Source organism: Corvus brachyrhynchos, unplaced genomic scaffold (assembly GCF_000691975.1).
Source record: "Corvus brachyrhynchos isolate BGI_N302 unplaced genomic scaffold, ASM69197v1 scaffold130, whole genome shotgun sequence".
NCBI lineage: Eukaryota > Metazoa > Chordata > Aves > Passeriformes > Corvidae > Corvus > Corvus brachyrhynchos.
The window spans coordinates 1,407,572-1,431,403 of record NW_008236193.1 but is presented as its reverse complement, the minus strand read 5'-3'; the positions used below and the strand labels follow the sequence as shown (position 1 = coordinate 1,431,403).

At 48.7% G+C, this 23,832-nt stretch overlaps 1 protein-coding gene across 3 annotated transcripts in view; it reads right to left on the bottom strand.

Moving 5' to 3' along the window:
• The window catches only part of MARCH2 (membrane associated ring-CH-type finger 2), a 31,178-nt gene extending 8,602 nt beyond the window's left edge, over positions 1–22,576 (bottom strand). The window contains exons 1-3 of one of the 3 annotated variants that reach the window (XM_017739559.1): positions 22,449–22,576; positions 13,095–13,314; positions 9,177–9,372 (exon numbers count right to left, since the gene is read on the bottom strand). In XM_017739559.1, the coding sequence (XP_017595048.1) occupies positions 9,177–9,372; positions 13,095–13,270 (372 nt within the window). In that variant the 5' untranslated portion in view covers positions 13,271–13,314; positions 22,449–22,576. Of the gene's footprint in view, positions 1–9,176; positions 9,373–13,094; positions 14,557–15,002; positions 16,148–22,448 lie in introns of those variants that run through there. The other 2 variants (XM_017739548.1, XM_008639275.2) reach the window with 2 other exon arrangements.
• Positions 22,577–23,832: the final 1,256 nt, after the last annotated feature.

Here is a 23,832-nt window from a genome sequence, read left to right as displayed (position 1 = left end):
GGGAAAGAGGCAGAGGTGGCTGCTTGCTGCCCATTTGGGCTATGAGCTGAGTCCTAGGTCCTGCCTGAAACAACTTCTCTCTGCTTGTGTGGCAGAATTCTGGGTACAACCACATTTCTTTGTCCTCTGGCATGATCCTGAGGCTTTCCCAGATACTGGGATCAGCAGGGTTGTGGAAGGGAACTCATTTCTTAGAGCCACAGCAGGGCTATGGGGTGATGAGAGCACCTTTGGGTGCTGCAGTGCCCATGAAGCTTGGGTGAGCCCAGGTCATGGGAAGCAGGAGAGGAGCAGGCAGTAAAAGGCACCAGAACAACATCAGCTCCTCTGGAAGCCAAGAGCAGAGCTCAAAGCATATCAGAGCAGTCTCCCAGGCTGTCCATCCCAGCACCTGCTGCTCCATGTATCTCAGGGCTGGGCTGCATTCTGCCCCTGGGGACCAAGGGGAGTGGACAGAAGAGAGACTCTCTCAGCAGCACTCAGCACCTTGCAATCTGTCTGGGGGCTTATAAATGGGTGTTTTAAAAATTAGCTTTCATTGATTTTTACAGCTGACTTACCTTGTGTGGCCAAATGTCCATGGCTGTGAGCTGTCAGCCCGTTTCACAGACACATCACATCAGCACTCAGTGAGCACAGCACCAGCACTGCAGCACCAGCACGCTCCAGCCAGCACGTGCTCCCATCTCTCCCAGCCTTGCAGCTGGACCACTCACTCTGGTGGGCATGAGTGAGGACCAGTGTGACTTGCCAACCTCACGGGCTGACCCTGCCAGAGTTCCCTACGTGCTTCACAGCCACAGCATGATGGCAAGCCACAGCACCACACAAGTATTTGGCTGCATTACAAAACAGCCCACCTGCTTTCTGCCCACCAAACAGTTACCCTGTGGCTTCTCAGGTGCCTGTTGATTTTCCTTCCACTGCTGACCTGCTGCCTGGCTACAAAAGCCAGAAAAAATCACATGACCTTAATCACAGCAGCACTATTAGCCCTGTCCCTGTCCTGAGAAACATGTTGAATCAAAAAATACAACTTCAGATGAGGGACTGTCACATCCCTCCTCTGGGCCTGCACCAAAACCTTCTTGCAGGCCATTGGGCTCCATGGGCAGCTCCAGCAGAATGGTCCTGTTTCTGCCACCAAGGTGGGAAGGGATGTTTTCTGACAGAGTACCCAGAGGTCAGGAAGCCAAGACCCAGAAATGCCCCTAGCCCCGCAAGCAAAGCAGCCAAATGCTGCAGCACAAAGCTGCCCCTCCTCATCCTCCTTTCCCTAACTACCTGCCACCGACACTCCACAAACTCCACAAACTAAATCTCTTGCTGTACGGGCATGAAAGCCTTCCCTGTGCCCTCGGCTGCTGGGCAGCACAGGGCTCTGGGCTGACCCAAGAGATTCAGGAGCACTAGAAATGGTGGACAGGAGAGGAACAGACCCAAGCAGTGCTGCAGGTCACTGGGACACTTTCCTCCAGGGCAGCACGTGCTTCCATGGGTGGGGTCACCATGGCAAATGCCACACCACGACACGCGCAAATACGGGATCACAGCACCGCCAGCAGCTGCACCTCAGAGAAAGCCCACTGATCTTCTGGATCATCACAGCACAGACAGGCATGGACAGAGTGGTGAAGACAGACACGTAAGAAGACACTAGTGCTGGTGAGTGCCAGGAATGCAGGGATGAAGTATTTCCTGGTTTGGCCCCAAACAGGCCACTGCAGTTTGCAGAGCAGTGCCTGGGACTGCACAGAGAAGTGCCAAGAGAATTTCATGTTGGATCTGCAAACAGCATCTCCAGACAGCAAAGGCAAGTAAAGAGAGAAAAAAAAAGATTAAAGGAGTGGGAACTCAGCTGGAACCAAGAGGGATTTGTTTTTCACTAGATCCAGGAGTCTAAAAGAGGTGTGCACTGAGCAAGGAGAGAGATGGGCTGGGGAAGGGTACAGTAACACAGATCAGACAACAGTGCAGTGAGTTCAGCAGAAGAGTTCGAGGAAAGCAAAAAGTCTGTCTGCAAGGAAGATAAGGCTGGAGGAAGGGTGGGGGAGAGCTTATATCACAGCTCAGTTCTCTGAACTGGAGGGGGACAGTGAGCACTGCACTGGGCGCTGCGCCCAGAGGCAAAACTTCTTCCCCTAATAACGTAAGCAGAAGTAACATCACAATTCCTGCCTGCAAACCTCCCTTTGCATGTTGCAGGGACATCTCTGCAGCACCTCCCACTGCCACAGAGGTGCAGGAGACTCAGGAGACAAAGCAGAAGGACTGCACGTGACAGACCCATGGGAGGTGTCCCCTACTCCAGCATGACCCACACAGTCAAGCAACACCTCAGAGAATTTCAAACACATTTCGTTGCATGTGACATTGTGTTTGAAAGTTTCAAGAGACAAAAAAACAATCCACTGACCTACATAAAATATCCAGTTTAAGTGAACCAAAAGTATTAGCAATCATTGAAAAGTAATCATCCTTAATCAAAACTGCACCATAAACTCCAAGAAAAACAGGAGAAGCAAAAAACTGTCAGGCTCTTGTACAGCACAGCACCCTTGGAAGGAGGAGCTGTTTTGAGAATCAAAAGACACAAGAATCACTAGAGCAGCCCATTTATAAATCAAGCTGTTGACGCACACATTGCTGGAAAACACCAGCACTGAAGACATGGAAGCAAAATTTTCTTGGGACTCCCTCCCAAGACTTGCTTGCAAGAACAGAAATTGGGAAACAGAAGGTGTGGCTGGACTGCTCCAATAGTGACTGGTTCACCAGAGAAATCTTTTCTGGAATTAGTGAGATGTCTTAAATGATGCCTCAGTGATGTCTTAAATGAGTTTTGCCTTAGCAAAGGTATTAAATGCTTGGAGAAGCATTATGAACAAGTCCTGCATTATACTTGGTAGCTTTCACCATGAGGGTATGTTGACTTTCAACCTCCCAGTAATTTTAGCAAAGCCAGAGCCTTGGTCTCTGCACCAGCAGTTTGTGTCCACTATCAGAGCAGAGACCTGAAACCTCCTGGCTCCTCTCCCTGGTATTTGCATGATGTGTGAGCAAAAATACACCCTTCCTCTGGAGTATAGAGTGATCTTTGCTGGGACTAAACAGCTGCTGCTCTGACACCTGCCTGACCTGCAGCCCTGGGACATTTCCGCAGAGACCTGGGCTGGGGCACAGACCTGACCCCCCACGCCAGGACTGCGCCCAGCCGATGGAGCTGGGAAACCAAAGCTGGCTCACAGCAGGGGCAGATGGCCCCAAACAGGAGTCTTTGGGCTGCCGAGGTGGTGTTTCTCTTCAGCCCATGGAGAAACACTCAGAGGGGACAAAATTAACAATAGCTTGGGGCTAAAACACTTTACAAGTGGTTAATGAACTGAAGAGAACTGAGAGGGTCGGTGCCACAGCAAAACACACAGAACAAGTCGGCCATGGAAAAGAAATACTTTTGCTGGTAACCTGGGAAAGTAAAAATGGGCAGGAGCGGGCTCACGTACACCAATACAGACCAACTCACACACCCACCTCCCTCTGTGGGCAGTGGGCTGCAGCCAGGGAGAAGGCCAGGAGCTGTGCAGAAGGGTTCTTGGCTGTAGAAACACAGCCACACTGTCACCCTTAGTAATGCTTTCTGGAAATAGGCAACACATCCAACACAGTCCCAAATGCCTCCATCCATGCAGCTCTGCCTGAAATCCCAAAGGACAAAGTATCTCCAGCAGGAAGAGCACTTTGTAAGAGAAAATAGGTTTGTGATGGATTTTGCCCCAGACCAAAGAGAAGAGTTTATGTGAAAGGGAGAACACTAAGGACAGAAGCAGGGGGGGCAATGTTTTGACTCGTACACAAGTTGCCTGTAACACCACTTATCCTGGCTCTCCTACAGCCAGGAAGAGGCAAGCTCCTCCAGAAAAGTTGACACATCCTAACTTAGCCTTCTAAGGAGGCAGGAATTAATTGATGGCAAGAGGTATTCCCTTCTCTCCATATACTATATAGGACTTTAAAAGAACAAGGTCTGGATGAGGCACATTTAAGGCATGAAACATTAGGACAAATAAACTCAATCATGCCCAGAGAACTGTACGACCACCTGTGGCCTGGAGAAAGAGCTGTCCAAGCCACAGCAATCCTTCAGGTCCACAGGCCTGTGCTCCTCCTTCTACCGTGCTCTGGACAGCAAAGGTACAGATACTCCCTGAAGAAGAATCCTGAGCAGTACCTCGGCATTTCCTGTGCATGGTATTATTAGAACAAAGAGGAAAGTACCTCCTCCAAGAGAGCTGTGTGTGCTGCAACTGACACTTCAAACACTTCATCTAAATATCAAATGCCGAAATCTTCCAGGAAACACAGAAAGGATTTTGCCTTTTTTGACTATGCCAGCCATGCTGGCTGGAGTGTCATGGGGTCAGATCACTTCCCTTCAAACACATGGAGGCCCACTAAATTAACAATCATATAGGAAAATCAAGTATTGGAAAACCATCCCTCTCCAACGTTTGGCCATTTTGTTCTCTGCTGGGGACATGCTCCTCACTCAAGAACCCTGGTCCACAACTGTCTTGTGCTGGACACCACTTCAGAGCTGAGCAGAAGCCATTCTGTCCTCTCACAGCATAGGCAGCAGCATCCTGCACCTCTGGCAACAGAACTCTCCACCCAGGGCTGCAGGTCAATTCTCCATCCCAACCTGCAGGGGTTCAAAACATGCCTCCCAAAAGCACTCAGCCCATTATCTCACAGCCTGACAGTTTACTAAAGCCTTTAATGTTTTTTTTTTAGCTTTTGACCAGCTTCCTAGTTAAAAAATAGCTCAACTAGGCTGAACTGCAGGAGATATTTCCCCCACACCTATGGGTCAGCCTGTGGCTGCCAGAGCTGGCTCTGGGCTCAGACAAGTTCCCCACTCTGGGTTCAGAGATCAGGCACACTGGCAGTCAACACTGTTACTGTTTTTCCATTGAACAGACCACAACATAAATCAATATCTGCTTAAAGAAAACAAAAATACAATTCTAATAACAAATTATCTTTAATCCATACTGGACAAAGTTGACACCTTTCCTCTGTAAAGGCGGCTGCAAAATTCAGTTAGTGTTTGTGAAGTGCTCGGATGTCACAGCAATAAGTACCCCAGAGAAGCTCCTGAGAAAATGAATAGTTTGGTCTTGGTGAGCAGGGACACGAGCACACAGCAGGATTAACAAAGTTAGCTAGTGAGCATCTTCCATCCATGCACTGCGTCTGGAAGACACAGCCTGTGACCATGAAGGCCACACTGTAACACAGATAAGAGGCCTGAAGTAAGAACTAAGGCAATTTTGGTCATGGTGTTTCCTGACTTCCAAGAAATCAGGAAGTTTACACAGAAGCATTTCAGCTTGACCGTGTAGCCTCCCCCCAGCACTCACCAAAATGTATCCTGAAGCTCACAGTCAGCCTCAGGCCCTCTCCTTCTGAAGGATCTTCAAAACCACAGGACAAAGCCAGTTCTTAATGAAGCTGATGGTCCCTTCCCAGAGATCAGCTGTGCTACCAGTGACCGCTGCAGCCACTATGACCAGCTCTGAGTTTCCCCAGGCTGGAAAGGCAGGACATGGCAGAGCCAACAGCAAGAGCTGCCTTCTCCTCAGAGGCCCAACAGCAGCAGGTAGCATGTTACTGAATTCTCTTGTGGCCAGGTGACAGCAAAAGAGAGCTAGAATGGTTGGACAGCCTTTCACACATGGAACAGACCCTTTCATCAACACCACTGCCATGCAGCATGCTCCTGCATCATTCCTAGTCCTAGTCTCCACCCATTTCTCCTCTGCTCTTAATTTCTATTTTGATTTCCCAGCTTTACTTGGTGAGCAGTGAATTTTTATCAGGGCTCCTCAACAGCACACTCACCACAAACATCACTTCCCCCAAAGTTTCAAAACACTCCCCACCCCTCCTCACAACCAAGGTGGCATAGAACTTCCTAGATAAGGTGGCTGGGGGAACAGTGACATTTTTAAATGACTAAGCAGCCTCTTTCCCCAGCCCTCTTCTCAGAAACAGATGAACAACTTGGGGATGACTCTTCCCAAAAGTATTTGGTGAAGAGCTGCAGCCTGGTCTGGTGTGGGGATGAGATTGCACCAGACTGCAGGCAGAGCATTAATGGGAAGTGCCAGCCAGTGGCCAAGGGGTTATCAGCTCCTTCCAAAGGGCTCTGCACTACGGGCAGAGCCTCTGCTACCAGTGGGTGCTTCCCAAAGCGGTCACACTCGGTCAGGTGACCTCTTAAGTGACCTCTAAGCCCCAGCAAACCTCACGGGGTGGAACATACTCACTGTCATTGCCTCTGCCCAGCACAGATTGCAGTGGTGCTCAGAGTGGCTGTAATAGCTCCCAAGGAAAATGAGAAACTGAACTCCAGGACACTTTCTCCCCAGGCTCTAGGCAGGGATCAGAGGGTTTACAGCATGATGGAAGTAATACAACAAAACCAGGTGGTCTTTCCAGCCAGGTGAGCCATTTTGCTCTAGCAGGAGCCCTCCAGCCATGGTGTGCCAGGCACAGAGCACACGTGCTGATCAGCTGAATGGCGCTGTGCAGGGCCCGGCACACGCTGCTGGTACCGCACCCACAGCACTCCACGCCTGGGGGGACGTGCTGCTGGCCCCTGCTACCATGAGATGTGTTCAACCAGGCTATATGCTGCTTTCCAAGCTATGGAAAACCTTACTGCCCCTGAGCTGCTGGCCAGGGAACTGCTCTGGGGCTGTACCATGAAGGCTCGGCCCTGCTCTGCAGCGCGGATCACTCTCGCCAGCTACCTGGAGACTTTTCATCAGGTGCTTATCAGCCTCCAGGCTCACAAGGCACTTCGGGCAAGCTGTTCCCCAGCAGACACCACAACAGGGTAGATCATCCCCTTCACTGTGCTCACAGACAGGCCCAAAATACCAGAAGTAACAAATCACTGGAATCCCAAAGCCTTTGCCAGCTGGCAGTAATGGCTCAAGGAATCTACTCCTCTCTGAAAACACAGTGGCCGTTCTCTTGTGTTTGAGTTCATTAAATGCTGCCCGCCCAACACCTCTCAGCACTCACAGCTTCTTTGCTGATCACCATACCCTTACAGGCTCTAGTCCAAAGGGGCTTTTCACAAATTTCAACAGGAATTAAAACTGATTGTCCTGGAGCACTTATTCACCCACACTGGAGTACAGACAGGACTTTTCTGTCCTACTCTCCCAGCAAGCTCCTCATGCCAGATGGAGGCAGAGAGTTGGTGTCACAGGAGAAACTCCTCCATTACACACTGGCCTTTGAGCTTTTATTTGGGTGTGCAGTTTTCCAAGCCTATACTTGTTACGAGGTGCCACAGCATTGTGAAAGATGGCTAAACGCACTCCTACGTGTTTGTTTCTGGACATGAATCCTCTACCAGCTCTTAAGCTAAAACATCTGCGACTTGCACTCACAACTTGGCCCACAAAAGCCCTAGCAAACTCACTGTCCCTGGGCTTGCCTGCACTGTGTCCTCAAAGCCAAGATACAGCCCTTCCTAAACGTTTTAAAGCATTGTTTTGCAACCTCTGAAACAACCATTTGAGAGATACTGGCCAAAGCTCCGTTTTATATGTTGTAGCAGCTAGGAGAGAAGCAGTAAGACTGCAACAGCAGTAACCACTGAGGTAATGCTCACCACTGGGCTAAATACATGGTTTGGGTTAGCACTGTAGGCTAAAGCCTCCCCCTGTCTGGGGCTGTCAAGTCCATGACAGTCAGTTGTAAGTTAAACAGTCATTAAAACTTAATATCCATTGCTTCCCCAGTGGTGGAGTCTTTTCCACTCCAAGGTTCACTGGGAGGAGATGGGAGTGTGAGAAATAGAGCTGGGGACTGTGGAAAGGAGGAGGGGACAAATATTGTTTCTGGAGGGAGGTGGGAAGAAAAAAAAAGCAACTTCTGGAATTGATGCGAATGGAAACAGAGATGTGAAAAGCAACTTAGAATTCCAGTTGTGACTCAGTTTTGACCTAACTGACGGGGCAAGGGGAAGGAGAGAGTGGACAAGAGCAGTCAACACTACAAACCCAAAACAACCCTGCCTCCACAACACACACTCTGTTGGCAGGCAGTGACAAACCTCCGACAGCCAGCAGGTAACAGGAGCCTATTGCTAAGAATCAGCTCCCCGACCTCCCAATCCTCCCACTGCTGATGGCTGCAGGAATGTGGGGCTCCCAAAATTGTTAAGTGTAAATGCCCACCTGCAGACTGATGCTTCTCTGCAGTTGCACAGTGTGTTGAAGGAATCCCCAAGCCAAGCCAGCAGCACATTGACACGGGGAGAGCTCACACAATTGCAGACATATTAAACCATCTTTTAAAATCCTTGAGTCTTTTGTATTGTACCTCACATATTCCTGTTTTGGGGATGTACACTTGAACTCTGAGGTCAGACAATGGCCTGGTCCATGCTGCCTCTGTTCCCAAAACAAAAACACCCAACCCACCAGCCAGAGCCTGGGTTGTATGTTCCAACTCTGGGGGGCTGACAGCCTGATTCCCCTATGATCAGTACAGAGAGGAACATAAGGACCAGCTGAGCCCTGTCCTGTTTTCTCCTTCAACTGGGAGGAGCACAGAGCAGCAGGAAGGAGCAAGGCCCAAAGGCTTTGAAGCACACATCAATATTAGTCATGGGAAGACAGGTCTTTTACAAACAGTATCAGCAATCAGCACATCTCACTCTTCAGAACAGAGCATGACAAGGAAGGCACATACAAGAGAGCTGCACTAATGCAACACTGCGAGATAAGATTAAAACCAGAAGCAAAAAAGAGTATTTATGGGAACTTCATATTTCAGTCAGTGATGTTGCGACATTTGCATTTTGATGCCCAGGCATTAAAGCACAGCCACAAGCACAGTGCTTGCTGCTGGCAGGTGGCACGTGGGCAGGTCACAGGTAGGAGCTGCCCCGAACACTACTACTGTGTGTTTGCAAATACATCACTTGGTCCGATAAGAGACTTGATCTCTCCAAATAGATTCTTCCTCATGAGTACAAAGTAATACAAAGGTACTGTGAGGAGGAGGAGACAGCAAGAACTACAAGAACAGCAGGGCAATCATTTTCTCTCAAATGATATGGAAATAAAAATGAAGCAGGAAGAAAATGGTACCTCTGTCAAGGGTCTTGGTCTTCTCTCTACAACAAATTCTGTGTGGCAGAGCTCACAGTAACTTGTGTTGGAGGAGGATAACCATTTTTCCAGGCAGCTCTTGTGCACGGTGCCCAGTGTTCCTGTGCAGTCACATGGGGAAAGCAGTCCCTCCCCATTTCCACCTTCATGACAGATTCGACAGATGGGACCATCACTAAAGATGCAGAACAAGAGACAAACAGAATGAAATCACAGTCAGAGCAGGCAGAACAACACAGCCACAGGGTGTGGTCCCACCAGGCCCCAGAAAGGCACACGAACAGCAGGCAGTGTGTGGCACAGCATGCCAGGAGCCTGCTGCAGCAAGAAACCAGTCTGAGGGGACCATGGAGGTGCTCAGGACATTTTAGATCATTTAAAATCTGGAAGACCTGTAACAAGAGAAGATGGCACATCTGCCTGGCCAACTTAGCTGGCCCCAGAAGTGACTGCAGTCCCACAGTCTTCAGCTCTGCTCACACTGGGCAGGGGCTGATACTGGACTCAACACCAAGCCTGAAGCACTCATGCAAAGCCCAAAGTGAAGCCAAATGACCCACGGTAGTCACAGCATGCCCCAGCCACCTGCAGCCACTCAAGAGGTTGGCAATCAGAGTCACATTTACCAGATCACCTAACCCACTCTCAGCCCACCTCAGCTCTGCAGCCTGGGCTGAGCAGGAACTGCACAAGGAACAGCAATATCTCAAGATGTAACTGCACTGACCCTGGAAGCTCACCTCTCCAAGAACACAACATATTTCAGAGGCACCCAGACCAAGGTCTCCAGCATACAAACCCTCTGCCCATCACTGCACAGTAACTCTCTGGCATCCCATGGGCACACCCTCCCCAGAGCAACAACTGCTCTGCAGCATTTGGCCTCTCGGTGGCTGCAGAAATGCTTTGGTGCTTCAGCAACACCACCTCCTTGGCCATGAGTCTCAACTACAGAATCACACAGAACCTCACAGACCTCACAGAACCACAGGTACCCACCAAAGCAAGTAACAAACACTTTCAGAGACACTTGCAACCTTCCCCACAGGAGGCCTGTGTTGCTCATCCCACTGAAACCATCCATCTGTTCCCAAGATATTCCTGACACCTTCAGCTGGCACCACTGACTGTGAACAATTAGTGCTACACCTTTCACTACACCAGCTTGCTCAAAGCCACAGCCACTCTGGCCTGGAACACTTACAGGGATGGGGCATCCCAGCTGGCATCCCAAGGCACAGGTTTGTTAGCAGCCCTGTGCCACATATGCCAGCCCCATGATGAGGATGTTTTGGGCTCCCGGGGAAGGCCCAAATGGCTCTAGACACCAAAGTTTGCTGTTCTCAGCAGTTCAGTACATACATCTCTTCTGCATTCACTGATCACTGAGATCATTTAGGAACAAAATGCTGGACAGCAGAGGCCTAGGACAGGATTGTCTTCCCTGGACCATGGACACCAGGCCCTCACTAGCATCTCTCTTTCCACCTTCCAACCAGCTGTTTCTTTCACACCATTTTCCTCTTCCATCCAAAGCTGCCCAGATTTAGGGGTGTGAGAGGGAGAGAAAGGAACATCTTTGTTTCAAAGACCCTATTGTATGTCCTCTTGAAATCCAGGTGAGTGATATCAGATAGCATTTTTTTTTACGTATTGCTGACAGAACAAAAGCCACACAGAACCCGTACCATTAGGTCCCACTCCACTGCTGTTCTGACTTCAAAAAACCCCACTTGACTGCAGAAGTTCGTGGGATTGCAACACAACAGTCAGAGCAAGCACTTGGTAATCTTCAAAAGCAGCAGGACCACTTCCATTAGTTTGCACAGAAAGCAAGAGTGAGACATGGAAGCACAGTTCAAGGAAAAGGAGCACACTGGGGAAAAAGGTTGGTGGGACAGGAAGGAAAGAGAAGAGCCAGCAAGGAAGTGCATGTCAGCTTGCTAAAGGAGAAGCAAGATTCCTCTCTGTGTGCCACAGGAGATCTCTACCACTTTCAACATTTAGCTGGTTTCATCCCAATTGGACTTTTATTTATATTTAAGTCTGTGAAGCAAATTACACCCAATGTACACCATCCCCTTCTCTCTGCCAAACATCACTGTCCCTGTTCTCACCTCCTTTTTACATGCCTTTATATTTAGGGGACTTCCTCAGCCAAGACAATCCCTGCAAAAGGTACAACAGGAGTCTGGGGAGGTGGTGGAAACGTCATCCTCAGAGATCCTGGAAACTACATCAGACAAGGCTCTGAGCAGGCCTGCTCTAAAAGGAGGCTGGACCAGACATCCTACGGAATTCCCTTCCAATTTGAATTATTTGATGATTCTGTAACACTTATTGCCATAAAATGCTGTACCAGTACAGCAGAAGTACAGCCTGCACACAGAGCCCTAGTGACATGGACAGACAATCCCCTAGAGCCTCCAGTGCTCTCATGCATTTGTCATTTCCTAAGAAAAGCATCTGCAAGATATTTCATTCGTTCTCTTCCTGTTGGGAAGTTTCATATTTCCAGCACATTACTATAACCTTGGCTACCAACAAAAAATCCAAAATGAAAAAATCTGCTGACAGTGTGTGAAAAAAAAATTCTTATCAGACTTCATTTTCCTTCCTTCCTTCCCCCCCTGCCCTGGGTGGGGGCCCGGTCACACTCCCACATGATACACACTCAGACACAGTTTTCCAGCAGGCTGTAGACACCATATCAGTAATTCAACATTCCAGTGCAGTCACGCTGCTCCTGGCTTTTGTGCTAAGTGCTGGTGACAAGGAAACCCACCACCAAAAGAAACAAACTGGTGTCCATGTCATAAAGAATCCTGTTGGGGTTTTTTAACGTGTTTCCAGGTAGTTTTCCCACATGATTATTACACCCCCAAAAGTTCTTAAGGGTTAAACAACTTCTCACCCAGCCTATCTGTTGCCAGAGAGCAAGCCCAGTTCCTTTCACATTTTTATTGGCCTGCTCCAGGTTTGCTGGACGCAGCAATTATGTTTGCCTCTATTCTCATCCAGGTTCCCTGCATTCCTTCCCCATGTCTGCAACCACTGCTTTCACATCCCATAAATATTTGACCAAATTCATTGAAAAAAATTAACAGCTGTTCAGACAGGATTTCTGAACACAAAATGTGACACAAATGCTCTCGGTAGCTGGACTGAACAATGCTGCCAAACGTCCTCTTCTCTGGAAGCTATTCAAAATACATGACACATCCCATAAATATTTGACCAAATTCATTGAAAAAATTAACAGCTGTTCAGACAGGATTTCTGAACACAAAATGTGACACAAATGCTCTCGGTAGCTGGACTGAACAATGCTGCCAAACGTCCTCTTCTCTGGAAGCTATTCAAAATACATGACAAGAAGTCACATCAGGAGGAGTCTGAGCCAGTGAAGCTGCCACGTGTCCCCTCCAGCAATAGCTGGATGCTGTAGTTCCTGCAACACAAACACCCTCCCCTCCCTGTGGCGGAAGATCAACGCCATGCCTTTACTCCATGGACATTCCCAGAACAGGGGCTGTGCTCCCCTTCCAGCCCTTCAAATGTCTCCATGAACAGCACGGCCCCGGCTTTGCTGCCGCCCCCGAGGCCGTGACAGCAGCGTGCAGGAGAGACACCTGTGCCACCTCATCCTGAGCGGCCGCAGGTCTGCGGCTTCCATGAGCACGCCGGCTCCAGGCCACCAGCACACGGGACAGCGGGAGCCCCGCGGAGGGCACAGGCTGGGCAAGCAGCTGGCTCACGAGGATTCACACTCAGTATTAGCACCCTGGCAAACTCCTTCACTAAACAAGACTTTGTCGCCTCCCCGTACCCCTGAGCCACCCGAAAAGGGGAAGAGCCCAGCTGCAGCCCTGAGCCCTGTTCCTGCAGCAGCCTCACCTCTGGGCGCCCAGAGCCTTGATCACCGTGGAGAGGAGGCGCCCGTCCTTGGCGGTGACCTGTGTGATGTACTGCGGGCGGCCGATGTCCGAGTCCTCCACCGACTTGGAGAGGGCAGCGCTTCCCGGGCAGTCGCAGAGGGAGCCGGGGAGGTGGCAGCAGTCGCCCGTCGTCATGGCAGCTCCGGGCCCCGCTGTCCCGGGCCTGGCACCCGGGAGACCTGCACAACAGCAGCACAGTCACACCTCAGAACCCTGGAGTGCCCAACCCCTCACCCTCCTTCAGCCCTGCTCGCGCTGGCAGCGCCCCAGGGCCCCAACAGACACGCGTTTTGTGAGTCTTCTGTCCCCTTTAATAGGCTTTGTGAGGCTGCCTTACCATAAAATTAAGGCTCCAAGTGTTCTACTTACATAACTTACCATCAGAATTGCAAATCTGCCTTTCCCAGAGAGAATTCCTGGTAACCACCCTTTAACCTCATGAAGCCTTTCAAACTGAATGTGCCAACACAGAGATGGGGAACCAAACAAGAAGCCCCACGGGCCTGTGCTGTTCTGGCTAGAGCCATCCCGAAAACCTATACACTCCATCAACACAGCAAAGTTTCACCTGAACAGGGCACCTAAACCTGTTTATGTGGCTGGGTTCAGAAGGCCCTTCTCAGCTGCCTTCAGGAGCTTTCTGAGCACTTGAAAGACTGTCCAAGCCCAAAAGGCTCCCCCACCCCATCTTTGATCTTCTTTCCCTTTATTTCTTTAATGAAATGCACATGCTTCCATTTCTATATCCCCTGTAGTACGCCCCAACAGTGAATGTGTGGATATGAACCTCCCAAAAGCACCAAAAATCCTCCCTGGGAAGGGCAGCAGGCCAGCCTACCTCCTTTCTCTTTTAACTGTTCAGACCAATCATGACTTTTACAAGAGCCACGTGCAAACAGCAAAGCACACCAGCACATTTCCAACATTTACCCAGCAAAGAGAACACATGGAACAAACAGCAAATGCAAGAACTGGAGAGAAGATGCAGAGAAAAGCCCAACATGGCCAACCAGGAGCTGGCTCTGATGAGCCATGTGTGGACAGCAGAGCTCTCTGCCTTTGAGGGAAAGCAGCAGCTCACCCAAGCTGCCAGAAACAGCCAAGTTCCTCCCTGGCAGGGGATATCTCATCCCCAAAATCAGGTATGCTCTGCAGGCTCCGAAAAATCCTGTTTTTGCCAATCGCCTTTAACCTGGTCCCCAAGAGGCAGCAGAAATAAAGAGCTGGGGTTACAGTGAGTCATGCTGAACACAATCCAACAACATCATACTGCTGGTAAAACCAAAATCCCTGTGTCTGTAAACAGGGCTGCCTTATGTAAGGCACGCACAGTAATCCCTGTGCGCCAGCACTGCTGGGAGCAGAGATGGAATGCTGCCTCATCCTGGCAGCTGGATTCAAGATGAAATAAATCCATAAAAGAAGTTCAAATGAAAGCAATGAAAAGGAAAAAAGGAGAGGAATAAAAGGAGATAAAATAACCACAACCCCAAAGAAGATACATGAAAATAATTAGGTTTGTTAAATTTCAGGGGAATGGGGTGAATCTGCAATCTTTGCCTCCTGGAGGTAGGAGCAGGCAAACAAATCTTCACCATCCCGTCCAAGGAAAGGCTTTTTTGTTTTGCGATCTCTGTGCACAACACAGAGTCAAACATTCCCATGAAACTGCAGTTCTGTCAGATTCAACTAAGCCAAAATCTAACTAAAATAACTAAAGAAAATAAGGGCTCGTTCCTGGTTGGAGGCTTGGCCACACTACAGAGGACCAAAGAGCCAGTACAAGAACGTGATCCTTGAAGCCCTGAAAACACTGATTTGGGTAAGCACAAGTGCTTTTCCATGTCTTGGAAATTAAGCAACTCACACAACCAAGGGCTTCATCTGTCAAGACAGTTTCCTTCATGTACATGCGTTCAAGAGGGAGAGAGCTCTTCACTGGTGCCTCAGCACCAGATGCCAACTTTGGTTGCATTCCCTCACTTTACAGAATAGTTTCCAGTTTCTAATAGAAGACTTTCTGATCTCTTTATTAAAGCTGCTCTTGATAAGTATCTGTAATCCTTCCTTTGCATCTGAGCAGGAACAAACTTGAGCTTGTGGGCAGGTCAGTCATCTTCAAAACAAATGTGAATCTTTTCATCAACTTAAAAATTAACTTCATAGACTCAGCCTCTCTCTCCACCTGTGCAAAGAACACACAGAGTTAGAGCTACTGTTCTTATTTCTCCTCGTCAAAAAAAAGACTACAAATTCTCCAACTCCAAGGAGCAAAAGGTAAAATGATAAATGCTATTGGAATTACTTAAGTCAGCTGTTCTGCAAGTTAAGGAGTTCTTTCAATTTTAACAACCTCTTACTGAAACAAGCATGAGAAGATAACATGCTTTTAACAAAAAGGTCAGCTCCATTTGTTCGGCCAAAATGTTGCTTAAAGTCCAGAGGAAAAAGGTCCATTCTGTGTACTGGAATAAAACTGCCCTCACTGACTGTGTCCTGGGAGTATTTATACTGAGGCTCTTTGTGCTCCCCATCTGACAGACACAGGCAGCCCCATGGCCTTGCCCTGGAAGGGAATGGCCCCCCTGCCGCTCTTCAGGCAACGCGCGGGTTTCTGGTACAACTTATTTGGCGTTTCCTTGTCGGGGTCCAGCCCAGGGCGGAACCTGAAGTCACTGCTTTAATATCTGACTCATGCCATTCAGCAAATATGAAGGAAAAGCAGCAAGGTTTTCATGGTTAGTAAAGAAGTAACTGAAATCCAAAGATAACATCTGCAGTGCACTCGGGTCCCAGTTCCATACCCAGTGGAACATGAACCATGGTGTACAGCCAAGTCAGTCCCTTTCCTGATCCCTGAAGGATCAGCTCATCAACACACAGCCTTCTCTCACAATTGTCAACAGCTCATCCAGCCCAAACCCAGTGCTCACAGAATTGTTCAGGTTGGAAAGGGCCTTTGAGATCATCTATTCCAACTGTTGCCCCAGCACTGCCAAGCCCACCACTAACCCATGTCCCCAAGTGCCACATCCACACAGCTTTTAAATCCCTGTAGGGATGGGGACTCCACCACTGTCCTGGACAGCTGTGCCAGTGCCTGACCACCCTTTCCATGAAGGAATTTTTTCAGCCTAAACCTCCCCAGTATGACTTGAGGTTGTTTCCTCTCATCCTGTCACTTGTTACCTGGGAGAAGTGACTGACTCCCACCTGGCTGAACTCTCAGGGAGTTTTAGTGAGCAAGAAGGTTCCCCCTGTACCTCCTTTTCTGAACACCCAGCTCCCTTAGCCACTCATCATCAGATTTGTGCTCTAACCCCTTCCCCAGCTCCATTTGCAGCAGAAACATCAAAATCCCGGGGTGAGAAACAAGATCCAAACAGCTGGTTTGAACCACACACTGATTTTTTTTCTAAGCACCTGTGATTTCTGAGCCCACTTCTTGTCCACATTTTTAAAAAAAGTCTTGGAGACACTAGGTTTATTATCCACATCCCCTCTGCTGCCACAGTTAGACATAAGCAAATAAACCAGAAGCCCCTTCTCAGCAACACTTTGCATCCTCAGCTTCTGAGCAGATCCAGAACATAAAGGGCTGAGCTTGTAGATATTACTCAAATTGAAAAAAACAAACCCTGTTTATGGAAAGTTGGCTCAGAAGAGCAAGTTCTGCACTAGAATTCCAAAACTCAAACATGTGCAGCAAAACAAGGCAGTTCCTCGAAGAGCAGCTTGTGCTCTGTCAGCGCTCCAAGGCAGAGACGGGGCGCTGGTGCAGGATCCCGCTCCACGGCTTAAGCGAAACACGCCTGCAAGATACTCCCCCTTGTCAGTCCTCACGCATTGCAATGAGATTTGTAATCCAGTTTATGTCATCCAAAGGGCAATGAGGCAGGCAAAACTTCCTCAAAAGACTGCAGAGGTCAGGTTGGACCAGTGCTCTCCATCCAGGAGATGTGCCCAGCAGAAGTAAGCACAAGTCAAGGAGCTAAAGCGTCCCCCAGCTCTGCTCTCCATATCTGGACTTTGAAGATGGACAAAACAGTTATTTCTCCTAGACAGGGAAACCACAGCAGGCCAGATGAACACCTGGATCAAAGCCACAAAGTGAAAAGCACAAGATGAGAAAGACAATAGGAAAAGCTTCAGCCAAATGATGGCAGTAATGGGGACTGTCAGGTGCAAGTCATGGCTCTGCCGTGCTGCTCACAGCCTGCCCACTAATGAATATCCCAACCAGTCTAAAGCCTTGGAGCAATCCTGCAGCTTTGACAGGATCCAGAGCAAACTGGAGCTAGAACCAGCTCCACCTTCTTCGAGTGCAGCGCATATGCTCCAGCTCCTGAACAGACCGGCTTCCCTGGGACATGTCCACCAAGGAAAAACCCAACACTGATGCTGCCAGCAGCCCAGTCTGTTCCTCTCACTGAGCAACCCATTTCCCTGATTACTGTGACTGAGACCTGGCACCTCACCCATGGTGCCACCTGAGATAACCAAGCTGTGTAGCCAACATAACCCACTCATCTGTACACAGGGAGTTTTTTTCAGTTTTTAGCAGGTAACCCACTCACTGATGGCAGATCAGAGCTCTGACCACTGCTCACATGAGCTGAAGTTTGACCCCGGGTGCAAGGCTTCCCAGCCTGCTTTCCAAAGCCCTTTTAGCCACTTTGGGCACGCAGACACTGAGTTTTCTAATCATACAATCCTGCAAATGTCACCAGTGAACAGATTTCCAGTTGCTAAAGGACATTTCCAAACATCAATGCTTTCCTTTTCACCACTAAAACTGGATTTCCCAAATCCTGGGCCCTACAACCATCTGAACATCTCTCTCCACCTTGAGAGACACCGTACAAAGAATTGCTTCCTTCTAAGCACCTGCTCCCACACACCCTATCTCACACAGCTAGCACACATCTTCCCACAGCCCAGGCTCAATCCCAGCTGTGCAGCACATCCTGCAGCACCGGTTCTGCCTACTGAGGCACCGGCCTCAGGTGTACCTGCAGCCCCCGTGCTCCGGGTGACTGGCAGAGTACCCCCTCTTCTACCTCTGGCCTCTAGGCCCTCACACCCAAGTGATCACACACCTAAGACACTGCCACCAGAGATACACGTGGATGGGATGCAATGAGTGGCCTGAAGTGCTCCCTGCTACTGTTGAAAGGTTGCCTAAGTGGATTAATCGAAAGAAAAAAAAAATACAAAATCAACAAAAAACCCCAAGAACCTGTCCCGAACTGTGCAGGGCTTTGTTTTCAGTTTTGTTTGTTTAAACATACTCTCTGCTGAGGGTTGGAAACCACAGTATTATTTTGTTCTTTATTAAAAACACATTATTTTATACCTCAACTGACTCCCCAAAGTTACCCTGCAGGTCTGCTATGTAACACCTTAAAAGTACCGAAAAAGCCAGCAGAGGATCTGCCCACGCTTGACCCATCAGCAACTCTCCCATCACTCAGGGCCTGGGAAGAAATCTCATTAGTCCTGTGCTCAGAAGTCACCTGAACACAACAGCCCTAAAGTCAGAGTGCAAGGAGCCCTGTCCAGTGAGAAAAGTGACACAGCATTTTATGGCATATACCTCAACATTCAAAATAAGATCTGATGCCATGCAACAGCTTCTAAAACATTTTAAAGTTTGGTAAGTAAAACACAGAAAAGCATTTCACTCTCCAGGAGCTTCTCTTTTTCCTGCCCTGCCTGCAACATTTGGTTGGCAGTTGCAGCTAAAGGAGATGCTGTAAAAACTTCAGCCACAGCTTGCTCTTCAGAGGATGCCAGTGGAGCAATGCTGTGGATCAGAGCCAGGGGACAGCCCTGACCCTGGGCTAAAACAAACCCCAAAAAGCAAGGGAAAAAAATAATCAAGGCACAACATTCTGGGAGCTTGTGAACCTTCTGATAAAGCTCCACACCAGGGAACTCCTCCTACACCTTTAACAGCAAAAGCTTCAGGCTGACTCCAGAGGCTCACCTGCCTCATCCCTGGGGCTGAGTTTAAAAACACATGCTCCAAATTTAACCCTGTAGCACCCAGGAGGAGGTCAGAAGCTTAGAGGACACAGCCTTTCTGGACCCCTTTGTTTGTCACATTTGTACATGACCACAGCCAGACTTGGCTGGGCTGCCTCTCCACTATTCCAAAAGCACAGCTCAGCAGCAGTCAAGGGTAACTCAAGCCTTCACTCACTGGCTGCTGCTGGGGACAAATGATCATAACTTCTCTATACCAAGAAACTCTTTTGACATATTCTAGAAGCTCTCTGAAGTCTCGATTGTTTAGATTATGGCAAAAGGCTTTGCAGAGACAGATGAAAAGACAGTCTTCCATTTTTTCCAAAGAGACACATTGCCAGGGTCTGACTTCTACTCCCCATTGGTAAAAAAAATACTGCAGCAAGGCTTGGTAATCAATAACTGCTGTTTCCCAAACCCAACATCCAAACACATCCCTCCTCTCCAAAACTTCAGCGTATTGGATCAACATCTGCAGTAGTTTCACTTCATGTCTTGAAGCAATGGAAAACTATTGGCTGGCAAAGATGAAGCCCCTGTGGGGCTCAGGGGGGCTCCCAGCAGGTGAGAACCCCAACTTTCAAACAAGCCAAAGGCATGGGTCTCATGTGGACACAGCAGAGCTGGGACACAGCAGGGCTCCCTGGATTTCAGGGTACCTATCATGTTGTTCACCCACTGTTTCTCAAACAAGTTTTCTTCATTGCCTAATAGGGTTACTCAATATTCAAAAAGAAGCAAAAGGTTCAAGCTTAGATGTTGAGAAAAAAATCAGTACAAAAAGAAGCAGCCTAAAGGATGATTTTTTTCTTGCTGTGCTTGGGAAAGATTAGGCTGTATGTTACAGCTGGAATGCCAAAATGAACAAAGTTATCTGAGTTCTTTCATGACTTGCTGTCTGCCACAAGGCCGTATGAAAGTTTACTGCACTTTAATTACCGACATCTGGAAAAACGAATTGCAACATTAGACGAAAATTCTTTGCAAAGGGTCTCTCCAATCAAAATTCAGCCATTTTAATAACAAGTTTCATAAGGGAACAACTGAAAACCAGCTGGGGCACGAGGAACACCTGTGACTCCACTGAGGATTCAAAAGACATCAGCTTTCAGAGGTGAACAGCAGCACAACTCACTACATAACACAACTACACAGACTCTGCACCCACCTCCCTCTGCGTTTCATCACTCTCTTTCTCCACGGAAAGAAAGATGCATTAGTAAGACTTGAAACTGAAACCATGAACCAGGGTGAAAAAAAACGTATTATCATGCCTACAAAGCAATGCTTGCAGAGTGCCACCCACCACTGGGGACAACAGGCAGCCCATCAGACACAACAGCCCTGCCCTGCTGAAGGGACCAGAGCCGTGTGGCCCCTCACATCTCTCTGCACCCCCGTACTTTACAAAACACCAGCAGCAGACACATCAGCTTCCCAGCTCTATTGCTTCAGCGAGCTCCTCTTTAAAGAGAGGCAGCCTCTGCAGCAAGGCCAAAGCTCGAGTGCTCCCCAGTCCTGCAGAGTCACTTGCCAGGCAGTTGCCCTTTGTTCAGAACAAATGGATTTTCCAGCTGTGGGTAACACCTCAGGAAACAGAATTTCAGCGTAGCAGTAACACATGCACCAAATCAAGACTGCAGCACCCACGCACTATGGAACTGCTCAGTCCCTCGAAGGGCACAACTCAGGAGGATGCAACACCTTATTTCAGGATTGGGAAGCCCAGGTCAGAAAGAACTTGCATGCTCCCCAGTGCTTTCCTTCTTGGTTTATAGAGCACCATTTACACTGCTATACAAATAACAACGCTCTGCTTGGAGATGACCTGGAGCTGGAGCAAACCACCAGCACAGCACGCAGCAGCCCTGCTCACCCCGACTGCCCAGAGCGGCGCGGCCCGTGCGCAACCACTGCACGAAACCAGGCAGCACACTCAGCTCCCAGGAGACATTTGATCTGGAATTTAACTTGACTATTAATATTTTTCAACCTAGCTGTATCACAAATCTCCTCAGAACATTCAGCTTTCAAAGAGCTTTCCAGCAAAGGTGCCACCAAAGGCAGCCTGTGACTCACCACCCCACTCTAGAGAGCTCCAGAGCAGACACCAGCTGAGAGCATCCCCATGGTCAGCCAGAGAGAAGGGTCCACTGATCCCAGCCAACTGCATCAGTGTCTCCCTTCTGCCCACTCCTTACTGCTACAGATTCCCTCCTCAATCCTCAAGTGAAACTTCACAATTGGTATCTGTGCTGCAAAACTCTCTCAGTTTCAGCTTGCAATGTTTTGCTTAGGCTGCATTTCTAGTTCTTCTGGACACAGGCCTTGTCTGATTTGTCTGCAGGGAAGTACAAGAAAAAGCGGGAGGAAATAAATTGGAAACAGTCCAGAACTGAAGTTTACCTTTCCCCTCCCACCATTCTCAAATCTAACCCCAAAAAGCTTTCAGCTGAAACAGGACTAAAGCTCTCAAAACTTCTAACAAAGGAATTGCTGTTCAAGCCAAGACTACACAAGCTTGGTGCATTCTCCTTTTTGCAGAAAAGTGTTTTAGAAGGTACGTTTGATTTGTTTGTACTCTTATTTCCTGAGCCAGTCCTGCTCCTTGCCCCTTGTCCCCTCTTTTTAGGAACTGGAAGAGAATGTTTCCTTCAGTCTATCACTAATTTCATGACAACTGATAAAAACTGCAACAACAGTTACAGCATGTCTGTCCTTGAGGTTAACCACACATAATCATCTTGAGTTCTATCAGGAATTGGAAAGTTTAGTTAGAATTGCTACATAAAACCTGGAAGAAAAACCTGGAAGAAAACTTACAGATGCCTATTTATTTGAAATGGGGGCAAATGACAGATTCCAAACTGTAACACTGATCTAGAGAGGACTGGGGCAGGAAAGGCATTTGCAAGGCTGATGGGTAGGAAGAGCTGCAGGTCAGTACAGCTCCTGTTGGGCTGCTCCCTTCACTGGAGGATGCACGGGGTTCAGTGCCTGCCTCAGGACATGCCAGCAGTCCCTGCTTTCAGGATTTTGTCCTTCTGCACTTTACCTTCAGTGCTTAGAGCTCTCACAGGCTGTAACTGCACAGCAGGAGAGGCACATTCCACTCCCAGGAAAGGTGCACAAGACCCTAAGACACCCAGTAGTGACTTCCCTGATTTCACCCAGCAAGATGACCAGCCAAGAGCTCTCCCAAACCAGCTGCAGTGGGAAATCCCCTCTCCCAGCTAAGCTGCAATGCTGCTGCAATCAGCTACAGCTGAGCTGGTCTACTTACAACAAACAGGGCACAAAGACAAAAGTTCCCAGGGAACACCTGCTACAGTCGGAGCTGGAGAGAGAACAAGACCAGGACTGGAGAGGGGGAGATCCTGCTGTTCATGTGCATGACATGAACTGTGGTGGTAAGCCACAAACGCAATAAGCCACAAACGCGATAAGCCACAAATGTGATAAGCCACAAACGTGATAAGCCTCAGCACAGATTAATGCGTCATTTTACCACCAGAGAAACCTAACGTACACAGACTTCATGGAGACCACTTGCCCACCCTGCTTTAGTGCTGTGCTCATTTCCTTCACAGAAAAGTGCCCCGGGCTTAGTTTTCCACGTGGCTTGTCCTGGACATCACAGATACCCGTGTGCTCAGGTGTCACTCACTGAGATGTGCCCAGAGTGCCTCCAGGGGGACAAGAGTCAGTAACTGAGACCATTTCCCTCTTGTGGGAAAGGCTGGAGCTAAGAGCAGGCAGAAGCATAAGTTAATCAGAGTAAATTAGACTGGGAGGGAAAAGAGACACACCAGCTCAAACTTCAGTCTGGAGGGGGAAAAAAAAAGTTTGGAAACGGAAACTCTGAAATCTCCAAATATCCAAAGCTGAGTCAAAGTCAAGTGGAGAAAAAAAAAAAAAATCATCCTGTAGTTTATAGTTCAGGATGCCTGATTCCTCCCTTCATTTTCTAAGAAAAGCTTCCATGTTCCTAGTGTGAAAAACCAAGATTTTTTAAATAATAGTGAAAAAAGTCCCCAAATGCCTATTTTGCTTTGTGCCTCTACTTGCAGAACTACTGAGGACTTGCAGCAGTCCCTCAGACTCGCAGAGTCTCAGAGTCCATACCCAGCCTCAGCTTGCCATGGATGCATTTTGACTTGATCTTGGTCATGCTGTTTCAAGAAAACAGTACTTCCTCCCAGGGAAACATCGTGTCCTACACTTGCTTGATGCGGGCCAGCATCATTCACCTAGAAGAGGAAAGGCCCTCTCCCAGCATCCATGAAGGCAAGAACCCTGTCGGAAGCTGCTCACAGTCAGTGCATTGTAGTTCTGCTCATCTGCATGGTCCCCTTGGCGTCCAGCACAGGGTGACCTCACCCTGCAGCCTCTGTGCACTCCACAGCAAAAAAGAGCAGCCAAACACACCCAAACAAGGAACATTAGTTCCAATGCCATTTTCTGTTTCCACTTAGGCAGCGGTGCTGATCAGCTAACCACACACAGACACCCCCAGCTTCACAGCTGGTATAGAATGTCTGTGAAATACACATTAGGCTCACACTTGGCCGTTCCCTGTGCCACCCGGCCTGCTCTCGGCAAAGCTAAGACTTCCCCACTGATGCAGGCTGCCTGCAACACTCCCCAGCACGTGCTTGGGGGTAGCT